At 52.3% G+C, this 14,578-nt stretch overlaps 2 protein-coding genes across 6 annotated transcripts; one reads left to right on the plus strand and one right to left on the minus strand.

The window, feature by feature from the left end:
• The first annotated feature begins 2,050 nt into the window (after positions 1-2,050).
• GNPDA1 (glucosamine-6-phosphate deaminase 1) lies at positions 2,051-6,870 on the plus strand. 2 transcript variants are annotated; one of them, XR_009488421.1, is made up of 7 exons: positions 2,051-2,312; positions 2,386-2,487; positions 3,738-3,920; positions 4,481-4,665; positions 5,216-5,390; positions 5,660-6,050; positions 6,677-6,870. XR_009488421.1 is itself a non-coding variant. In XM_059860575.1 (6 exons), the coding sequence occupies exons 1-6, from the start codon at positions 2,189-2,191 to the stop codon at positions 5,755-5,757; spliced, it is 867 nt and encodes a 288-aa protein (XP_059716558.1). In that variant the 5' UTR covers positions 2,051-2,188; the 3' UTR covers positions 5,758-6,870. The 2 variants fall into 2 exon arrangements, 1 of the variants encoding a protein (XP_059716558.1); XM_059860575.1 differs by having other exon boundaries at positions 5,660-6,870.
• Positions 6,871-7,198: 328 nt separating this feature from the next.
• On the minus strand, positions 7,199-14,486 carry RNF14 (ring finger protein 14). 4 transcript variants are annotated; one of them, XM_059860573.1, is made up of 10 exons: positions 14,333-14,486; positions 13,802-13,931; positions 13,076-13,257; positions 12,436-12,587; positions 11,630-12,157; positions 10,727-10,955; positions 9,926-10,098; positions 9,276-9,406; positions 8,614-8,695; positions 7,199-7,907 (listed from the first exon to the last, which is right to left on the minus strand). In XM_059860573.1, exons 3-9 carry the CDS (start codon positions 13,227-13,229, stop codon positions 8,632-8,634), a joined length of 1,431 nt encoding a protein of 476 aa, XP_059716556.1. In that variant the 5' UTR covers positions 13,230-13,257; positions 13,802-13,931; positions 14,333-14,486; the 3' UTR covers positions 7,199-7,907; positions 8,614-8,631. The 4 variants fall into 4 exon arrangements, with proteins under 4 accessions (XP_059716556.1, XP_059716554.1, XP_059716555.1 ...); XM_059860571.1 differs by lacking the exon at positions 7,199-7,907 and having other exon boundaries at positions 8,059-8,695; XM_059860572.1 differs by lacking the exon at positions 7,199-7,907 and having other exon boundaries at positions 8,059-8,695; positions 13,802-13,928; positions 14,333-14,439.
• Between the last annotated feature and the right edge of the window lie 92 nt (positions 14,487-14,578).

Raw genomic sequence — 14,578 nt, forward strand, 5'->3', positions numbered from 1 at the left:
CCATGAAACTTCAGCTTCTCCTGAAGAGAAGTGTTTGTTTCCTTCCATCTGCTGCTTTTGCAAGGAAGGAAAATCAGCCTGTTCAGACACCAGGAAGTTCTTCAGCATGGGAACAGCTCGCTGTAAACGCAGGAACAATAACGGGCAGAAATTATCATACCTAAAAATATCCAGCATGCGAGTCACACGCATAGCCCAGCCCGGAGCAGCTCGGGGTGGATGGAGCGTGTGGATGCACAGGATGTGCTGGGTGTGGGCAGCGCGGGGGCACCTGCCTGGCTCCGCTGCAGCTTTTGCTTTCACCAAAACATGTTTTGCTTTTACGGGGAGCTGTCGGCTCCTCCTGCATCTTTGTGCACTGCAGCTGCCCAAGCCACTGGCAGGGGAGCTGAAAGCCACACCTGTGCAGTCAGAGCCCTCCAACACTCGGATTTCACCGACCCCATCCCCACAACGGCGCTGTGTGAGCAGCTGGGGGGCTGCGAGGCCGGCACCAGGGGCAGCAGCTCTCCACTCGTCCCAGGAGAGCCGGGGCAGGGCAGGTGGAGGCAGGGGCTGAGGTGACGCTCTCTCCATTGTCTAATGCCCACAACCCACAGGTCACCCCGGCTGTTCCCTGGAGCTCACCGCCGAGGGAAGAAGTCCGTGGTGTCCCTGCCATCAGTTCCTATGCGGGCTGTGCCTCCTGAATTGGCTTTTCCGAAATTTCCGAGCGCTGGCCGCGTTTCCAGGTTAACCGAGCGAGCCGCTGAGGGCTCTGCGGGGAGCGGCGGTGCCGGGGCTCTCTCCCTGCCCAGCCCTGCAGCAGTTTTGGCTTTGCACACCAGAAGCCGCAGTTGTGCCACAACAGGGGTGATGTGGGAGCTCCCAGGTGTGTGTGCAGGACAGGTGTGCGCTCACCAGGTGTCCTTCGTGCAGGCAGCATCCTGGATAAGGACTGAAGCAGCTTCAGCATGGGAAGGGTCCAGACCACAGCCAGGTCCCCGTCCCCTGCCGTCCCCGTCCCGGCACCTCGGTCCTGTGCCTCCGAACCCTCCGCTGCCATGATTCCTGCCAGTGCCCGGGGAACCCATGGGTCTGCCGCACCGAAATGGCCCCCACGGCACCAGTGGGCACTGTCCCACAGAGGCAGAGCCCAGGCTGCCCTGCCCTGCCCTGCGGGAGAGCCGGGAATGCCGCTGCTGCAGCTCCTCACCCAACACCGGCCACCGGGAGACCTGCCCGTGGGCTGACACTGCTATGGAAACACCTGTCCGTGGAATTTATTTAGTCTCTGTGGCCTAAAACTCTTCCCGTGTGTGCCCACAGCCCGCCACACCCATCATTCCCACGGGCAACCCAAGGGCTCTCCAGGATGAGACAATACCGGGAGCACTGGGTCTAGCCAGGTCATTTAAATTATTAAAATGAGAAGTAACTGCATGGGCTGGGTCCCAGCAAAGCAATTTGTAGCTCATTCTTCCTTCTGATGAAATTGAATATCGGTCTAACTTTGAAGTACGATCTTTGTGTCCCAACAATGAACCAAGCCTGTGCAAGGAGAGCTCGGGCACATTTTCATGAGAGCTTGAAGGCAGCTGGAGCAACAGCAGGAAAGTGTTTTGGGGATACCACTGTGCCAGGAGCAAGGTCAGACAGAGATCACGGTCTCTCCATCCCCCAGAACGACCCCAACATGCCCCAAAGCGAGTCCCTACAGAAGAGCTGAAGCGTGAGAGCAGCTCATTTTGGTGGGACAAGGCTGGGAGCTTCGCTCTCGGCCTGAAAAGCTGAATGAAGGACAGAGTCGGGGGGATCCCTGCTGTAATGGTGACACTCCAGCAGAACCACACCGAGATATTCAGGGCCGTTTGCACGTATCTGGAGGAAGCATTGCTTCCCGCAGCTGTGCCTGGACGACAGGCGCGCTGCAGGGCGGTGACATTCACCGAGCAGCCGCTCGCCGCCGCAGCTCCCGGCGCGCCCCGTTCGGCCGCTCCGCTCCGGCGCTGCCCGGGGCCCTCCCGCGGGGCCGGGCCCGGCGCTCCCCGCCCACCCGCGGAAGTGATCCCGGGCAGGGCGAGCCGGGAGGAAGCGGAGGCTGCGGGCAGGGCTGATCCGCAGAGGCGGCGGCGATCGCGGGCAGAGGCGATCCGGGAAGTGGCGGCGATCCCCGGCGAAGGCAGCGGCGGTCCCGGGCGGCCCCACCATGAAGCTCATCATCCTGGAGAATTACTCGCAGGCCAGCGAGTGGGCGGCCAAGTACATCCGCAACCGCATCGTGCAGTTCGGGCCCGGCCCCGGGCGCTTCTTCACGCTGGGGCTGCCCACAGGTGGGTGCCGGGGGGCGGCCGGGCCGGGGCCGAGCACGGGCCCTGCCCCGGCTGAGGCGGCCGCTCCCCGCAGGCAGCACCCCCCTGGGCTGCTACGGCAAGCTGGTGGAGTACTACCGCAACGGGGACCTCTCCTTCAAGTACGTGAAGACCTTCAACATGGACGAGTACGTGGGTGAGTGCCGCAGCCACCTGTCCTGTCGCCTTTGTCCCTGCCCGGGAGCTGCTGGGCCCCTACCCCGGCAGAGCCTGGCGGTGCCTGAAATCCACCTGTGCAGGTAAGAGGGACAACATTCACAGAGTTACAGCATCAACACTTCACAGAGTTACAGCATCAACACTTCACAGAGTTACAGCATCAACACTTCACAGAGTTACAGCATCAACCTTCACAGAGTTACAGCATCAACCTTCACAGAGTTACAGCATCAACATTCACAGAGTTACAGCATCAGCATTTCACAGTTACAGCATCAGTTAGGGTGGAAAAGAGCTCTGAGATCATCGGGTCCAGCCTGTGACCCCACACCACGGTGTCAGCTGAACCATGGCTCTGAGTGCCACGTCCAGTCTTTCCTTAAACACTTCCAGAGAAGTAGCAAAGGGGGACAATTTGAAAACCTATGGAAGAAATTTGAAATTTTTTCCACAGGTTTGGAAACGTATGGACAAAATTGGATGCTGGTGTTGCCCAGTATTGCATACACTATTACAGACACTGCTGTGTGTTAGCTGCACTCAGGCACTGAGCAGGCAAGAACAGCTTATCCATGCAGGCTCAGCATGCAGCATTACCTTCACCTTTGTTCTGGGGTTATAAAGGTCCCTTACAAAGACCAGCGTGTCCCCTGAGTGCCCTCAGGTATCTCCTGCTGAGGTAGCAAAGGACTGCTGTTGCTGAAGTCATGGTGAAACAGTCTCCTCAGAAGAAATAGATCCAAAGGTGAAAAACATACAAGCTAAATATTTGCTAATGCTAATTTTATCCTGGTCAGGAGGTTTTTTTTCTGTGAATAACCCCAATCAAGCAGCATTAGGGAATAAGCAATGCATTGTGGGTTTACAGTATTCAAGGGGGGTAAATATGCAGTAATTGTAGAATAATTATTATTTCCCAGGCTTCTGCAGTTTTTTAATAATTCTTACTAATATGAAGAGAAAAGGGCTGGAAAGGTACTGACAGATGAGGCACAGCACAGACCTGCTTTTTGAACATCTGTTGTATATTAATATGGGCACGTGTCTTACAGGAGCTGATTTTAATTCTGGTATTTAGGGAAACAGAAACAACTCTGAAAGCTGAGGGTGTGACAAAGGACAGAGAGAGCAGTGCTCTGTCACCAGAGCCACTGCAGGGGTGTGGAAGTGCTTTGTTATGGGTGATACTGTTCCATTTGGCCTCAGTCCTGTGTGTTCTGTTACCAGGTCTCCCGAGGGATCACCCAGAAAGTTACCATTCCTTCATGTGGAATAACTTCTTCAAGCACATTGACATCTCACCAGAAAACGTCCACATCTTGGATGGAAACGCCCCTGATCTCCAGGCAGAGTGTGATGCGTTTGAGGAGAAAATCAAAGCAGCTGGAGGCATCGAGCTGTTTGTTGGAGGTGAGAACCCGAGAGCAGCAGCCTCTAAACCCTGTCCCAAAGCTGTGCCTGTCCTCCCCAGCTCTCATTTATTGCCAGGATTGTTCATTTTCAGTGCATTTGCAGTGAAATCCACCCCACAGCCCATGGCCCTGGGCACTGCAGTGTCCTGGCAGCTTTGTCTCCCCACCTACCACTCCCACCTTTAGGTCTTTCAGCGCAGTCAGTGAATTGTTCAGGAACTGTTAGCAGGAGAAATGGGAAGGACTAGAACTGTACAAATATGAGGTATTTATCAATTGTCAGTGGCAACAAGAAACTGCTGGGAGTAGCTTTTCCCACACAAGCTCTTGCCATCAGTTTGCCATAAGGTTCTGCCACCTCCTATGCTTTGTCATTGTCCCAGCACAATCAGGGCATTGTCTGGGTTTTCCTAGCAGACACAAATCTGAGCTGGAGCAGAGGAACTGCAGGGTTTTTTCTCAGCTCTGTGTTCCTGGGAGCACTGCCTGTGCTTCTCCTGGGAGAGATGCTGGCTCTGCTGCCACAGCTGACCCTCTGCCCACGCTGTCCCTGTCCAGGCATCGGCCCCGACGGTCACATCGCCTTCAACGAGCCGGGATCCAGCCTGGTGTCCAGGACACGAGTCAAGACCTTGGCCATGGACACCATCCTGGCCAATGCCAGGTTCTTTGATGGTGACCTCTCCAAAGTGCCCACCATGGCTTTGACAGTTGGAGTAGGCACTGTCATGGATGCCAGAGAGGTGAGGAAATAAGAAGTGGCTTCCTGCAGTTCCTCTGGAGCAGCCAAAGGTTATCCTGTTATGGAGCAGCCATGTGTCCTCTGGTGTCCTCTGGTGTGGGATATGCCTGCCACAGAATGCCTGATCCTCCTGTCCTCTGGCATCCTGCAACACCATGGAGAGGCTCTGCTGGCACTTGTGTTTGTGTAACCCTGCAGCAGCTGTTCCCCACAGGAAGCCAGGAAGGTTTGGGAGGGTGTCTTTGGTTAGGAATCTCACCTGGAGAGTAACTGGAGACTTGATGTCACACCAGCAGGTCATGAAAACTGTGTGGCACACTTTTACTGGAGTCTATTCTTGATCTGCACTTGTGAAATCTCAGTGTACAGGTGCCCAAAGGACCACTGCAGTGACCCAGCAGGCTGTGATTTCATTGAGAGCTGAAGCAGCCAGAGCAGCAGCAGCACAGAGAAGTGGCTGTGGGGACGGTGACAGGGGTGCCCCCATTCTCAGCTGGGCAGGGTGTGGTTGGGCTCTCCCTGACTGCCCCTCTCTGTGTCTGGGGCTGCAGGTGATGATCCTGATCACAGGAGCCCACAAAGCCTTTGCTCTGTACAAAGCCATCGAGGATGGTGTCAACCACATGTGGACGGTGTCGGCCTTCCAGCAGCACCCCAACACCGTGTTCGTGTGCGACGAGGACGCCACGCTGGAGCTCAAAGTCAAAACAGTGAAATACTTCAAAGGTGAATGTTTGACCAGGCCAGGCAGCTGCTCTGTTATATTTTTAGGAGCACAAGCCATGCCTTTGCAGAGGTGTTGCTGTATAAGTAACTCCCAATGGAGTATATTCCTTAAATATATTACAGTAGTATGTGTGAAGGTAAATGCTTAATGCTTAGTGTGGGAGCAAAGGCACAAGGACAACAGTAATGTCTAATTCCATTAGCATCCAATGAAGGAGAACTTTCCTTTATTATGTCTGCTTAAATTGCCTTTTGACTCTCTCCATCAGGTTTAATGCTGGTTCACAACAAGCTCGTGGAGCCCTTGTACAGCATGAAGGAGATGGGAGCAGAGAGGAGCCAGTCCAAGAAGCCATACAGTGATTAATGTGCTGGGGCAGTGCTGAACCAGCTGCTGAAAACAGCTGGGAGAAAAAGGAATTGCTGCAGAAACTGATCTCATATTTGTTCTTAAATTAGCAGAATGATGGTATGGTTCCTTCTCTCCATTAAAGAGACAGATGCCAAACACCTGCCTTAATTAACCAAAGGAGGATGGGATCCAGTGTTCTGTGTTCCACAAACTTCTGCCACCAACTCATTCTCTGAAGGAAATGAAGAATGAATTGTTTGATCTGTGAACTGGCTGTAATCACAGACTGAAGGCTGCAGAACGGAAATGTGAGGATAAATGAAAGTACAATGTTTCAGAAAGAAGTGGGTGGTAACTTTGGGGTGTATTCCTTGCAATTAGGACAAGTATCTCCTGTTACTCCTTCCTCCTCCATGAAACACTTGTACATTAGAATCCTGGAAAAGAGGATTGTCCAGCTGGAGAAGGGAAAGCTCAGAGCAGCACCCACAGCCAGGAGAGGGCAGCAAGAAGATGGAGCCAGGGGGAAGAAGAGAAGGGACAGTGGGGTGGGAGTGGAGACACGCTGCTCACGCTGGAGAGGAGAAAACCCCACTGTGGGAACAGCCAAGCAGTGGGACAGGATCCCCACAGTGCAGGCTCCCTCCTTAGGAGGTGCCAAGACCTGACTGGATAAAGCCCTGGCTGAGCCCTGCTTTGAGCCACATGTTGGACTTGAGACCCCTCAGCAGAAGAGGCTCCAGCAGCAACCCCCACAAGGGGTCCAGGGTGCAGCTCAGGCACCTGAGGATGTCACTGTTGTCAGGCCCAGGTGTGATTTGCTATGCCTGGTGCTCACTCTTCTCCAGAATTTTCCATTTTACTGAGGAAATGCCAAACCAGCCCCAAAGGAAACACTCTGTTCCCACTGACTTCAGCCTCTGTTTCATTACAGACACCCCACACAGGTGGACAACAGCCAAGACCCCACCAATTCTGAAATGTGACTCCTGGGACTTCTGTCCACTGCTCTCACACGAGGGGCAAGAAAACTGGGCAACATTTATTTTCTTTTTACAGAAGTTTTGTAAGTTGTTGATCTGTAATGTAACTTTCTTCACTAAATGTCTTTAATTTTTTAAACGGTGACATTTGACTGTGTCTGGTGCTCGGTCTCAGTGTGCTCATGGTAGCAAAGCTGTCCTGGAGGCAGTTTGGTGGCAAGAGCTCCTGCTGCTCCCCCCTTCCTTGCCCAGTGTTTGCTGGCAGGTTTTCCTCAGAGGGAAAAGCAGGGCCCTTGGGGTGGGAGGGCACTCTGCATGCATTAAATCCCACGAGCAGAACACATCCCTGCCAGCTCCAGGGATGGAGCTCATCTCCATCCCTGGGAGCTCTGGGCTGTCCCACTCCCAGGAGCACCTGGGCACACCTGTGCTGCCAAATCCATGCCAGAAGGAAGACAAACAGGGACACTGTGTTTACCATCTTAAAGTGAATTTAGTGCATGTGAAAAGTGCAGGAAAACAACTCAAACCATACACAACGTACACTTTTCCTACACACTGACCTAGAGATTCAGCTGAGGTGAGAATTTGTTCTTTCTTCCATCTTTTTAATCTCTGTGCCAGTTCCAACAGTGCAGACTGCTCCTCTGCACAGGGAACTGCAGCACCACTGGTTTTGGCCACACATCCCAGGATAAATTTATTAACTCTCAGTCAGAACTCAGTGAGCTGTGATCACACACAGTTCCTGAGGAGTCTCAGCTCCAGAGCTTTCCATCCAGGCCCTACTGCTCTTGAACACAGCACAAGCAGCTTTAGTTTCCAAATAAACTTTTAGACTGTTCTGCAAGTGGAAAAACTTGTAAAAAAAAAAAAAAATCAGTGTTTGCCTCCAGTAATCACCTTCATACTCTCAAAACCACTTGCTGAGATTTTAGGGGAAACAATTTGGTTCTGCAAGAATTTGAAGTGCAAAACCAGTGGAAATAAAGAATCTTGTCCAGAAGCAAAAGTATCAACCATCAAATTTCTTATATGAAGAGTTAATAAAAAATAAATTACTTCATCAACTGAGAACACAAGGTAATTGTCAGTATCTTGAAGAATTCAAGTTCATCTCTTCCTGATACTTTTTAACCTCTCACTGGTCACATCCTCAGCTGACTGCCTTGGCACTCATCCCTGCCAAAACAAGGACAGGCAACATGAGGGAATCCAACAGTAACACAGGGAGTCACCAACCTCACAGAAACCCCTGGAAATGGCTGTTGGTCATTCTCTGCCCAAGCTCTCAGGGATGCAAAGGCTCAGGCACAACAGCCAACGAGAAGGGTTGGGGATAATCAGCTTTAATGTCATTAGAAAGTACCAGTGACAGAGCCAGGAGCTGCTTTTCAGAGAAGCACATCAGGAAATTCATAAAAGCAACAAACTTTGTTGCTGAATACAGAAGAAATTTCTGTATTGTATCAGAAAACTCCCCCAGTCCAGGCAGCCCCAGAGAGAGCACTGCAGCTCCACCAAACCACCCCAAACCCTACAATATTCAAGGGTCTGATCCAAGGGTCAGTCTCCCTAAAGGAAACCCCCAAAATACTTCCAGCATTTGAGGCTTCAGTTTTGTCTGTTGGCTTTTAAAAAAGGGACACCTCTTGGTATATATTTTTCCAATGGCTTTCCAATTTCTGACTTTAATAATGGACATGTTTGTTTGGGCATTCCATGATGATCCTGATCCCAGGATGGGGAAAAGTTTGTCTCCTTTGGTTTTGGCAACAGGCTCTGAGGTGTGAGTGTTCTGCAGTGCAGTTACCACTCTTCTGTCACACAATGGAAGTGAAAAGCAAACAAAGGACACACAAAAAGCATCTGTCTCTGGTTTGTTCACCTTTGGTGCTGGAGGAAGCTACTGATTATCATCTTCTCCTTCCCAGAACTCCCCATTGTCATTGTGCATGGCTTGAAACAATCTGCAAGACAGAAAATCAGTGATATCAGGCCGTAAAAAAAGTCAACTATGTTAAAAAAGTATCACCCTAAATGCAACAACAGTACAGCAGGCTCCCTTGGTTTTTTCAGTTTCACAAACCACCATCCATGCCCTGTGGAAGGGGCAAGAGAGGCTGCCATTGTCCCCCTGCTGTGCCTGTGACCACAGCAGCAATTCTGTCCCTTGGCTCTTCCCCAAGGGAATGTCAGGCAAATCTGCAGCTCCTTAAAGCAGCTCTTCCCCAAATCCTCGAGCTACTCCTGAGCATTGCCAGGGAAACACTCAGGGAAACTCAGGACAGAAAGGGTGAGGTCATGACCTGACCAAAAAAAAATCAGGAATAGGCTCAGAAGACTCCTCCAGAATTTTAAAACCAGAGTTCTTAAAAAAGCAAAACCATATCCTGAATCACTCCTCATTTTTACTGTTAGTGCCAATATCTGAGAGGAGAAACTGTGCCTTAAACTGTATAGCTACACATTTCAGGTAAGAATCTGGGAGGGACTGTAAGGAGAACAGCAAAGGGGTGTTCAGCATGGAGGGGGTCCCTGAGCACCGACCTGTTGAAGCAGGGTGAGGAGGGGTCATTGAAGTGCTGGTAGGGGTTGGCCCGGGACAGGGAGCCCATGCAGAGCCAGCAGAAATACTGCATGCACCCTGTGCAGGTCATCTTGTTACAGCCATCCAGTTTCTGGGGGAAAAACAAGAAATGGTGGTAGCAGAGCCCCAGGGTGGCAGGCCTCACTCCCTCTCTGCCAACAGCCCCCAGAAGCACAGCAGTCAGTGAGCACATCCCCCCTGCTCCACCACACACTGACATCTTCCCTGGGAGCTGGGATCCCAGCACTGGAAATTGGTTATAATTCTAAAAATACTGGAAATAAGTATTTTTCTGAAGCTGGATTGATTTCCAGCTCTAGTGTGAACCAGAGGTAGCCTGAAACACCAGGAAAACAAAAGGATTCAGGGAGATCCAGAGTCAGCCTGGACCTGCTCAGTGTGGGAGCCTGACCATCAGTCATTGTGTGCACTCCACTCCTTGGGATCCACAAATATCACCTCACCTCCTTTTCCATGTCACACAGAAATGGAAAATTCTCTTAGTATTTCCTAGAGATTTCCTCTCCCTAGAGGCTCCAACACACCCAGAACTGCCTCCTTGTGGGTCATTTTCTGTTCCATGATTCCCAGCCATTCCCTCCTCACTCACCTCGATGTGGGTCCCACAGCAAGGACAAGACTTGGAGTTCTTCTCCAGCCATTCCTTACTCTCCATCTCCTCCAAGGCTTTCTGAATCACTCTCTTGCCATAGCGCTGTTCCAAAAATCTTTTCGTTGTCTCATCTGCTTCTAAATATTCATTCCTCAAATCCATTAATTTCTCTGGGGGGCAAAATCAAACCAAACCAGACAGCTTTTGTAAGATATTAGATTTAGAAGTCCAGCTAATTGCAGCACAAAGATTCTCAAAGAACAATAATGTCATGAATTAAAAAGCAAGAAAACTATTAAAATACATAAGATGATAATATTAAAACCACTCTGCCCCAACATTCAGCAGTTTTACACTGTTTTATTATAAAAGAGATCTGGTGTGTTTTATTATAAAAGAGATCTGGTGATGGAATTAGAACAATGTAAAATAAACTGAAAATGGAAAGATTTTTTTCTGACTACATATTTAATGAAATTCTGTCACAGGATTTTAAGGCCAGAGAGAGAAGCCTCCACCTGATTCCAGTATTAACTCTGGCAACACAAAGGAGTGAGAATATAAAGGAATTCTTCCCCTGCTACAGCCTCTCAGCATTTGACAATCAGCAGTTTAGGGAGCTCCTGAGCTGAGGAGTCTCACCAAAGGAATATTTAATTGCCAGCAACAGCCTCCTCCAAAGGAATGCACCTTTCAGAAAGCTCAGGGTGAGGAGCTGCCTTGCCCAGCTCTGGACTTTTCCACCCAAATTCAGCTGCGTGTGGGTGTGACCGTGGAGCCCAGGGGGAGGTGACTGACCTGCAGTGACCTTGCAGGGGGACACCCCGTGGTAGGTCATCTTGCAGAGGGTGCAGAAGGCGTAGTTGCAGCAGGAGCAGATGCCCATGGTGCAGCCAGGCTCCTGCATCACGGGGGTCTGGCAGCCAGGCCGGGGGCAATAAACCACGTCAGCCATCAGGTCCAGGCTGGACTGCAGCAGCAGGCGGTCGTAGCGGGCAAACAGCTCCTCCCCAACCAGCTCCTTCACCTGCCAACACAGCCCATGCAGGCAACAAATCCTCACCCACACACACCAGGCCCCGGCACAGGTGCCCAGAGCAGCTGGGGCTGCCCCTGGATCCCAGGCAGTGCCCAGGGCCAGGCTGGACACTGGGGCTGGGAGCAGCCTGGGACAGTGGAAGGTGTCCCTGCCCACGGCACTGGATGAGCTTTAAGGTCCCTTCCAACCCAAACCTGTCTGGGATTCCCTGATTCCTTGCACCTGTAATTCTGAGCCTGCTGCAGCAACAAACAGCAAGTCAGTGAAAAGGTACCAAGAACTGGGATGAATCCACTTCAGATTCTCCAACAGGTCACAGGGGGCCAAGGACCTGCTCCCAGGAGAGATAAGGGACAAGAGGGAACAGCTTCAGACTGGGCCAGGGGAGGCTCAGGGTGAACATCAGCAGGAGTTTCCCCATGGAAAGGGTGCTCAGGCCTTGGCAGGGGCTGCCCAGGGAGGTTTGGAGTGCCCATCCCTGGAGGTGCCCAAGGATGTGGCACTTCATGACACGGTGGGACTGAATCAAAGGCTGAACTTGGTGATCTTGGAGGTCTTTTCTGACCCAAATGACTCTGTGACTGCCAATGTCCAGCATGCAGGGCCAGGCCCTGAACTCAGCTTGGGTTCCAGAGCTCCCAGCCCCTGTGCACGGGAATTACCTGGCCTGGAGTGGCGACAGAAGTACACTTGGGCTCGGGGCAGTTGAGGCAGTGCACCTGCCCATCCCTGATCTGGATCTCAAAGTAGTCCTTCAGGCAGGCCTTGCAGTACACGTGGCTGCACTCGGTGAAGTGCATGCACTCACTGCCCAGCTTCTCACAGAAGCAGATACCGCACGAGTACATCTTACTGTTAAAGCACTTCCTCCTCTGGGCCTGGTCGAAGTCCAAGATCTCCCTGATCAGACTGGACAAGGACTCCACATCCTGCACAGCCCTGGCATCCACGATTTCCTCCTCAGCTGTGGCAAAGCCTGTGGCACCCCCACAGTCCTTCCCAGCCTCGAGGGGCCCCGCTGGTGTCCGGCCCTGCCCCTTCCCCTGAGGGCACATTTTCAGCTCATATGGCGATGAAATATTCAGGTAATTCAGTGTTTCCTCCTTCAGAAACTGCATCCAAGCAAACAGCACCACACAGCCTCGGTTCTCTTCCCACACATTGTCCAAGTGCTTGCAAAGAGCGCTGAGCTGGGAGAGAACAAAGAATTCAGGAAGTTTGTAACTCCTCGCTGGGCTCCTCCCCTCACACAGTCCTTAGTGCAAACTTTGATTTCACACTCAGCAGTTTTTTTGCTGAATAAAATAGTTCTCACAGATGCAAGTTTTCATTCCTCAGAATAGTAATCAAATGAAAACCAGCAAGAGACAAAAGAAGAGCCAACTGAGGAGCAACGTCATTGTTTTTTACTTTGCTTAACTGTTAATTATTAACTTAGCAGTGAAAATGTAAAAAATCCCCAGCAAACCTGGGCCTGGGAGAGCCATTTCCCACTGAGGGTGAACACGGGCGGGGAGCTCGATGGGTAGTCAGGTGGGAGCTCGAAATTCAGCACGAGGGGAGGCAGGAAGCACACGGAGTACTCGAAGCCACTGCTCTGGAGGCTCTCTGTGGAACTGCCTGAGCCAGGGCCACCGAGGCACAGGGAGAAGTAACAGAAAAATGAAAACAAACCAACTGTTGCTGTTTCTGACAGCACCCAATGTCTGTTAATTTGATGTATTTCTGGGGTTAAAACTATTTGTTCCACCCTAAATAACAAAACTCTCAGTGCAGTAAAATGTCAAGGGTTGGAGGTCTGTGATTAAAGCAGTTAAACAGCAGCACTGTGAAATGTCAGATTCTGCACAAACCAGGAGCCTGGAAACATATCCTCGGGGGAATAAAAACCCAATACATGAACTTAATTATTCTGAAGAAGTGCTATTATTCATCTGTGATTTTAGAGTTTACTGAGGACGTTCTGTGTATGAGGATTAAACTGCTCAAACACAAAGCAGAGGGTGAGCCACAGCTTTGTCCAGTCCCTGCTCCCTCAGGTCACTCCCCAGCAACCACGTGAGCTTGGTAAAGCCTCCCTTGGGATAACACAAAACATCTCAACTCACCCCTCACAAAAATTTTAAAGTCTTGAGGCAACTCCAGACAAATTCTTGTTTCTCCTCCTTGGGCAGACTCTGCTCTCTTAAACTCATCCTCATCGTAGATGCTGGCCAGAGCCAGCAGCTCGTCCTCCTGAGCCTCCTTGTCCTCTGAAGACATTTAACTTTTCTGTAGAGTTGCCACCAATCTGCAACATCAACCAAGTTAATGCATCCAATTCAAATTATCAATTCGAGGCAGCTATTTTATAGCATAGTAAACTTTATAAAAACCCAGGTAACCAATCTAAACCAATGTGAAATATAATTAAGGTATTTTACAGGTTGAAAAAAATATTGGTAGCTCTATGAAATTTTAATAAATCCCCAACAGAATATTGAAAAGTCAGAAAGCAAACTGTGTGTTATTAGGTAAAGACAGCTGTAAGGGGGGAAATAATGAAATATGGAGATGGAACAGGTGACACAGGGACATTTCACTGATGTTTGAAGAAAACAGACCCCCCAAAAAACACAGGAGAAATAAATTAACAGTAACAGTAACAGTAGCTCTTTTCCAGTGCTCTAACGCAAACAGGGAAACAGTCTCACTTGTGATTGAAAATATCAGAAAAAGGTTCAAATCCCGCACAGGCATCTTGTAGATGCACTCGTGGATCATCTCAGCTCCACATTTGGGGAAATAAAGCCAGTTTGAGGCTTTATATAAATAAATCCAGTTTGCTGCGTTACCTTTCGAGTCAGGGCAGCGCGCAGGCCGAGCCGAGGAGCCGCTCCCTGAGCATTCCTCCAGGGCCGGACGCGTCTCCTCCCTCAAGGCACGGCCAGGGCGCTGCTGAGGGGAACACCCGGCCTGGGGCTGCTGCGGACAAACACCAGCACCCCCGTCAGCATGGGCTCGGGCTGAGAGTCCCCGCGGTGCCCCGGGCCCGACGGCTCGCCCAGGGCTCGGGGCTCATTTCCAGCCGCAGCAGCAGCAGGACCGAGCTGCGGACCCGACCCCGCGCTCCAGGCCCAGCTCCCGAGGCTGTGGTGGCTCCGGCCGCTGCCACCGCGGCGCCCCGGCCCGACCCCGGGGGGACAGCCCGGCCCCGGCCCGGCCCGGCCCCCGGGGGACAGCCCGGCCCGGCCCGGCCCCGGGGGGACAGCCCGCCCCGGCCCGGCCCGGCCCCGGGGGGACAGCCCGGCCCTGCCCGGCCCCGGGGGGACTGCCCGGCCCCCGGGGGACAGCCCGGCCCCGGCCCCGCCTCACCCGCTCCTCACCGGGGCAGCCGCGGCCGGGCCGCGCGGGCCGGGGACAGCGAGGGGGTGCCGGCCCTGCCCCTCGCGGAGCGGCGGCGGGGAGGGACGGGAAGGGAAAGCACGGGAAGGGACGGGAAGCGCCGGCAGGCGGAGGAGGGGCCGGCCCGGCCCCGCAGCTCCCCCGGCGGCCGGGAGGGCCCGGCCGGCCCAGCCCGCGGTGCTCGGTGCCGCTCCGGGCCCCGCCTGCCGCCCCTCCCCGGCCCCGGC

The sequence above is a fragment of the Haemorhous mexicanus genome, chromosome 15 (genome assembly GCF_027477595.1).
Source record: "Haemorhous mexicanus isolate bHaeMex1 chromosome 15, bHaeMex1.pri, whole genome shotgun sequence".
In the NCBI taxonomy this organism is placed as follows: Eukaryota; Metazoa; Chordata; class Aves; order Passeriformes; family Fringillidae; genus Haemorhous; species Haemorhous mexicanus.

Excerpts from the sequence above, each read along its gene's own strand:
- RNF14 (XM_059860573.1), bottom strand. The coding sequence starts at position 13,229 with ATGTCTTCAGAGGACAAGGAGGCTCAGGAGGACGAGCTGCTGGCTCTG. Across the intron at positions 12,588-13,075 it reads CTTTAAAATTTTTGTGAGGG|GCAGTTCCACAGAGAGCCTC; the intron begins GTGAGTTGAGAT and ends GCCCTGGCTCAG. Across the intron at positions 10,956-11,629 it reads CTGTCGCCACTCCAGGCCAG|GTGAAGGAGCTGGTTGGGGA; the intron begins GTAATTCCCGTG and ends CTGTGTTGGCAG.
- GNPDA1 (XM_059860575.1), top strand. The coding sequence starts at position 2,189 with ATGAAGCTCATCATCCTGGAGAATTACTCGCAGGCCAGCGAGTGGGCG. Across the intron at positions 2,488-3,737 it reads CAACATGGACGAGTACGTGG|GTCTCCCGAGGGATCACCCA; the intron begins GTGAGTGCCGCA and ends TTCTGTTACCAG. Across the intron at positions 5,391-5,659 it reads AACAGTGAAATACTTCAAAG|GTTTAATGCTGGTTCACAAC; the intron begins GTGAATGTTTGA and ends TCTCTCCATCAG.